Raw genomic sequence first — 7,500 nt, forward strand, 5'->3', positions numbered from 1 at the left:
TAATTCGTATATTTTTACCATATCATTATTCTTATTATTATTATTATTATTATTATTATTATTATTATTATTATTATTATAAGGTAAGCTGTAACCCTAGTTAGAAAGGCAAGATGCTATAAGCCCCAGGGCTCTAACAGGGAAAAGTAGCCCTGTGAGAAAAGAAAAAGGGGAATAAAAACTATAAGAGAATTAATAAACAATCAAAATAAAATATGCTAAGAACAGTAACGTTAAATTAGATCTATCACATATATCCTATAAAAACTTCAAAAAACAGGAGGAAGAGAAATAAGACAGAACAGCGTGGCCGAGTGTACCCTCAAGCATGAGAACTCTAACCCACGACAGTGAAAGACCATGGTACAAAGGCTATGGCACTACCCAAGACTAGAGAACAATGGTTTGATTTTGCAATATCCTTCTCGTATAAGACCTGCTTGTCATAGCTAAAGAGTCTCTTCTACCCCTACCAAGAAGAAAGTAGCCAGTGAACAATTACAGTGTAGTAGTTAACCCCTTGAGAGAAGAAGAATTGCATGGTAATCTCAGTGTTGTCAGGTGTATGAGGAAAGAGGAGAATATGTAAAGAATAGGCCAGACTATTCAGTGTATGTGTAGGCAAAGGGAAAATGAGCCGTAATCAGATAGAGGGATCCAGTGTAGCACTCTCTGGCCAATCAAAGGACCCCATAACTCTCTATTTTATATCTTATTTCTCTTCCTCTTGTTTTGTTAAAGTTTTTATAGTTTGTATAGGAGATATATGTTTTAATGCTACTGTTCTTAGAATATTTCATTTTTCCTTGTTTCATTTCCTCAACGGGCTATTTTCCCTGTTGGAGCCCCTGGGCTTATAGCATCCAGCTTTTCCAACTAGGGTTGAGCTTAGCAATTAATAATAATAATAATAATAATAATAATAATAATAATAATAATAATAATAATAATAGCGGTAGTACATCAACACTACTATCTATAACAATAATAATAATACTAATAGTAATAATAGTAATGATAATAATGATGATGAAGATGATGATAATAATAAGTATGTTTTTATCATGTTAGCTATATCGATAATAATAATAATAATATTAATAATAATAATATTAATAATAATAATAATAATAATAATAATAACAATAATAATAACAAAAATCTAGAATAATGATAATAATCTCGCCTATATAATAAACAGCAAGTGTCTCTCCTTCCTTTGGGTGGGAGGAAGACAGAGTAGTCATACCCTAGTGAGAGAGAGGGGTGTACCCGTGTGTTCATACCTATCTGAATATTTAACCGTAATTTTTTGACGGGTCGCGTACACTATTAATAATAATGATTCCTATTATGATTTCAATATATTTCCAAGAATAGCAAGGAAGTTGTGAACAAGAAAAACAACAAAAGCTACATTAACAAAAACAAAATTTGAATAAGAACAACAACAAAAGCTACATTAACAAAACAAAAAGTTGAACAAGAACACCAAAAGCTACATTAACAAAACAAAAGTTGAACAAGAACAACAACAAAAGCAACATTAAAAAAAAACAAAAGTTGAACAATAAAAACAAAAGCAACATTAACAAAAAAAAGTTGAACAAGAACAACAACAAAAGCAACATCAACAAAAACAAAAGTTGAACAAGAACAACAACAAAAGCATCATAAACAAAACAAAAGTTGAACAAGAACAACAACAAAAGCAACATTAAAAAAACAAAAGTTGAACAATAACAACAAAAATAACATTAACAAAACAAAAGTTGAACAAGAACAACAACAAAAGCAACATTAACAAAAACAAAAATTGAGTTAAGCTATTAGCGAAAATTGACTAGTTTCAAAATCTTTAAAACGGAATTGAAATTCTCGTCTGTATTATATTAGATAATCATATTACTGATTTTACGGGTATCAATGATATGTTAGATTATAAATGATACTGAATGTTTCATTGAATAATACCACAGGTTGACTGTGTTTACCTAAAGGGAATATAATGTATATTTTCTTGTGTACAATACCTTTGCAGATGTCTGAATTTGACGAACACACAGACACACACACACACACTCTTATATATATATATATATATATATATATATATATATATATATATATATATATATATATATACATATATATATATATATATACATATATATATATATATATATATATATATATATATTGTGTATTTATTTACATTTATGTACTTTCTGAGGGCGGGACTTTATCGTGGTGAAAGAGTTTGTGTATCGCCATGATCAACAAATCTGTACTATAGTCAATTTTTTTTAATGAGGCGCATTTACACCGATTCGTAAAGGTGTCCTTTTAGCTCAGAAAACTTTCCTGCTATCTGATTGGTTAGAATTATCTTGTCCAACCAATCAGCGATCAGGAAACTTTTCCGAGCTAAAAGGGCACTCTTGCGAGTCGGTGCAAATCTGCCTCACTAAAAAGAATTGACTATAGTCAGTGTCATCCATACTGGGTTGGTATGCTGTGAGCGATCACACTGGAGTTTCTCACCACCACCACTTCACAGTGGCCAGAGTGGTGATATGACAACTGGCAAAACCCGAGTCATGAATAAAGACATGCCTAAGGTCTTTAACTTGCAGTAGACTAGAGATAGCTGCATTTGTTTACTCATATATATATATATATATATATATATATATATATATATATATATATATATATATATATATATGTGTGTGTGTGTGTGTGTATATATATATAAATTCTGTATATAGATTTCAATTCATATACAGTATATATAAACTGTATATTTATTTAAATCTGTATATATATATATATATATATATATATATATATATATATATATATATATACATATAAGGATGGAGAGAGAGAGAGAGAGAGAGAGAGAGAGAGAGAGAGAGAGAGAGAGAGAGAGAGAGAGAGAGAGAGAGAGAGAGAGAGAGAGTACTTTCTATATTCCTGAAAGATAAAAGATGGAAAAATGTAGAAAAAGTAATGACGGAGGACAAGAATGAGAGAGAGAGAGAGAGAGAGAGAGAGAGAGAGAGAGAGAGAGAGAGAGAGAGAGAGAGAATCAGTTTTTTTATATATATGGTTAAATCTAAATAAATACTTCAAGTGAAAGTTATAAAACTCTAAATACGAAATAATTCGTTCAATATTGGATGGAATCACGAAAATTTTTTATATAAAAGTTGAGTCTAGTTTTTTTAATTCAGTATTAAATTTGATTTAATTCTGGGCTTTAATTCACACAGATGTTAATGATTTTTCTTTCTGACAACATTCTTATTAATAATTTTAATGATTAACCCAATTTCCAAAAACTTGCATTTAATTTATCAAGTTAAATATCCGAATTCTCATTTGATAAACTATTCTTAAAAGAAATAAATTATGTTTAAACACCCGGTGTTACAATCATTTTCGTTAATCTACTTGATTTTGGCTTAAAATTAATACCATTATATTTTCACCAAATTTAACTCCTTTGTATTTAAATCAGATATATTTAACCTTGAATTAACATTTGTATCAAACATACAAATGAGGTTAATTCAAGGTTAAATCAATCTGATTTAAATACAAAGGAGAATAAGTCAAGGTTAAATAAACTAATTTAAATACAAATGAGGTTAATTACAAATTAAATAAATTTTATTTGAATACAAAAGCGGTACATTTAAGGTAAAATAAATCTGACTTAAATATAAAATGAAGTTAATTCAAGGTTGAACAAATCTAATTTAAAAACAAAAAGGAGGTTAATTCAAGGTTAAATAAATCTAATTTAGAAACAAGGGAGGTTGATTCAAGTATAAATATATCTAATTTAGAAACAAAGGAGGTTAATTCAAGGTTGAATAAGTCTAATTTAGAAACAAAGGAGGTTAATTCAAGGTTAAATCAATCTAATTTAAAAACAGAGGAGGTTAATTCAAGGTTAAAGGAATGTAATTTAGAAACCAAGGAGGTTAATGCAAGTATAAATAAATCTAATTTAGAAACAAAGGAGGTTAATTCAGGGTTAAATAAATCTAATTTAGAAACGAAGGAAATAATTCAAGATTAAATAAATATAAGTTAGAAACAGAGGAGGTTAATTCAAGGTCAAGTCAATTTAATTTAGAAACAAAGTAGGTTAATTCAAGGTTAAATAAATCTAATTTAGAAACAAATGAAATTAATTCAAGGTTAAATCAATCTAATTTACAAATAGAAGAGGTTAATTCAAGGTTGAATAAATCTAATTTTAAAACATGAGGTTAATTGAAGGTTGAATGAATGTAATTTAGAAACCAAGGAGGTTAATTCAAGGTTAAATCAATCTAATTTAGAAACAAAGAAGGTTAATTCAATGTTAAATACATCTAATTTAGAAACAGGAGGTTAATTCAAGGTTAAATAAATCTAATTTATATAGAAAGAAGATTATCTCAAGGTTAAATAAATGTTATTTAGAAACAGAGGAGGTTAATTGAAGGTTAAATCAATCTAATTTAGAAACAAAGGAAGTTAATTCAAGGTTATATAAATCAATTTAGAAACAAAGGAGGTTAATTCAAGGTTAAATCAATCTAATTTAGAAACAAAGAAGGTTAATTCAATGTTAAATACATCTAATTTAGAAACAGAGGAGGTTAATTCAAGGTTAAATAAATCTAATTTATATAGAAAGAAGATTATCTCAAGGTTAAATAAATGTTATTTAGAAACAGAGGAGGTTAATTGAAGGTTAAATCAATCTAATTTAGAAACAAAGGAAGTTAATTCAAGGTTATACAAATCAATTTAGAAACAAAGGAGGTTAATTCAAGGTTAAATCAATCTAATTTAGAAACAAAGAAGGTTAATTCAATGTTAAATACATCTAATTTATAAACAGAGGAGGTTAATTCAAGGTTAAATAAATCTAATTTATATAGAAAGAAGATTAACTCAAGGTTAAATAAATGTTATTTAGAAACAGAGGAGGTTAATTGAAGGTTAAATCAATCTAATTTAGAAACAAAGGAAATTAATTCAAGGTTATACAAATCAATTTAGAAACAAAGGAGGTTAATTCAAGGTTAAATCAATCTAATTTAGAAACAAAGAAGGTTAATTCAATGTTAAATACATCTAATTTAGAAACAGAGGAGGTTAATTCAAGGTTAAATAAATCTAATTTATATAGAAAGAAGATTAACTCAAGGTTAAATAAATGTTATTTAGAAACAGAGGAGGTTAATTGAAGGTTAAATCAATCTAATTTAGAAACAAAGGAAGTTAATTCAAGGTTATACAAATCAATTTAGAAACAAAGGAGGCTGATTCAAGTTTAAATAAAACTGATTTCAATATAAAAGATGGTAAATTCGAGGTTAAATGAAACTGATTCATATACAAAGTAGATCAATTTATAGTTAAATAATTTGATTTAAATAAAAAGGAAGTTGATTCAAGGTTAAGTCAATCTGAATAAAGTACTAAAGGTTAAACTGACTTTTAACACAAAATCAAGATAAGTCAAGGTTAAACGTGAACGGGTACATTAAAACTTCAAACCTTAATCTTTGCAATCACATAAACCTTTTTTAGATTAACAAATAAATAAATAAATGAATCAATTAATCAATAAACTCAATTAAATTAACCTGAATTTTAGATCCCCGAATCAAGTATATAAACATTGAAGGTCACGCAAATGAAAATATAGAAAACGTTCAATTATAATCCAATAAAACAACTGTCTCGGTTAATTACAAAAGGTTAATAACAATGCAGTTAATAGAAAAAGTTTACTAAAAATTATGTTAATTACAAAAGGTTAATTACAATGTACTTAACAAAAAAGTTTGATAACAATGAAGTTAATTATAAAAGGTTAATAACAATGCAGTTAATAGCAAAAGGTTAATAACAGTAAAGTTAATTAGAAAAGGTTAATGACAATGCAGTTAATAACAATGAAGTTAACTACAAAAGGTTAATAACAATGAAATAAATTAAAAAAGGTTAATAATAATGCAGTTAATAACAATGAAGTTCATTAGAAAAGGTTAATAACAAAAGAGTTTAATAACAATGAAGTTAATTATAAAAGTAATAACAATTCAGATAATAGAAAAAGGTCAATACCAATAAAGTTAATTACATAAGGTTAACAACAATGCAGTCAATAATAAAAAGTTTGATAATAATGCAGGTAATAGCAAAAGGCTAATAACAACGAAGTTAATTACAAAAGGTTAATAACAATACTGGTAATAACATAAAAAGTTTGATGACAATGAACTTAATTATAAAAGGTTAATAACAATGCAGTTAATAGCAAAAGGTTAATAACAATAAAGTCAGTTACAAAAGTTTAATAAAAATGCAGTTAATAAAAAAAGGTTAACAACAATGACGTTAATTACAAAATGTTAGTGACAATAAGTTAATACAAAAGGTAAATAACAATATAAAATAAAGTTAATAAAAAAAGGTTAATAGCAATACAGTTAATTACAAACAAGTTAATAACAATGAAGTTAATTACAAAATGTTAATAACAATATTTAAATACAAAATGCTAATAACCATGCAGTTAATTGCAAAAGGTTAATAACAGAAGGTTAATAGCGATACAGTTAATTAAAGATATTAATAACAATGCAGTTAGCTAGAAAAGGTTAGCAACAATGCAGTTAATTGCAAAAGGTTAATAATAATGAAGTTAATAACAAAATGTTAATAACAATGCAGTTAATTACAAAAGGCTAGTAATAATAATAATAACTAATACTAATAATAATAATAATAATAATAATTAAGGTTAATTTCCTTTTGCCTTCAGGTTTCGCAAAGCAACCACGAGACGGTGACTCTGCGAGAGCTGACCCTCGACGCCGGAGGGAGGTACAAGTGCGAGGTTCTGACGGAGGCGCCCAAGTTTAAGACTTTGGTTAAGTCGTCGGTTATGCGAGTGGTTGGTAAGTTCAGAGAGAGCCTTACCTTACCTTATTTTTTGTTTGGGTTCCCCCAGGTCCCTCAGTGTGAGGCACCTCGTATATCCACCAGAGAGTTGCTAATACATCTTCCAGTGTATTTTGCATCTTCCAGTCTTGGATGGTCTGGGATGCATCTTAGGTATTTATCAAGCTGATTTTTAAACGCATCTACGCTCACTCCTGATATGTTTCTTAGATGAGCTGGCAGCACATTAAATAGTCGCTGCATTATCGATGCTGGTGCGTTGTGGATTAATGTCCTGTGCGCCTTTCTCAGTTTACCTGGAATGCTTTTTGGCACTATTAATCTACCTCGGCTTGCTCTTTCTGATACTTTAAGCTCCATGATGTTTTCAGCAATTCCTTCTATTTGCTTCCATGCTTGTATTATCATGTAGCGTTCTCTTCTCCTTTCTAGACTGTATAGTTTTAAAAATTGCAGTCTTTCCCAGTAATCAAGGTCCTTAACTTCTTCTATTCTAGCAGTATAGGACCTTTGTACACT

The 7,500-nt window shown here is 28.1% G+C and overlaps 1 protein-coding gene across 1 annotated transcript in view; it reads left to right on the top strand.

Annotated features, from left to right (window-relative positions):
• LOC137628868 (uncharacterized) overlaps window positions 1–7,500 on the top strand; it is a 354,967-nt gene that overhangs the window by 300,447 nt on the left and 47,020 nt on the right. Inside the window, exon 3 of the mRNA XM_068360119.1 lies at window positions 6,842–6,977. Within this exon, the coding sequence (XP_068216220.1) occupies window positions 6,965–6,977 (13 nt within the window). The 5' untranslated portion in view covers window positions 6,842–6,964. The remainder of the gene's footprint in view (window positions 1–6,841; window positions 6,978–7,500) is intronic.

This window comes from Palaemon carinicauda, chromosome 36, assembly GCF_036898095.1.
Source record: "Palaemon carinicauda isolate YSFRI2023 chromosome 36, ASM3689809v2, whole genome shotgun sequence".
NCBI classification, from domain to species: Eukaryota; Metazoa; Arthropoda; class Malacostraca; order Decapoda; family Palaemonidae; genus Palaemon; species Palaemon carinicauda.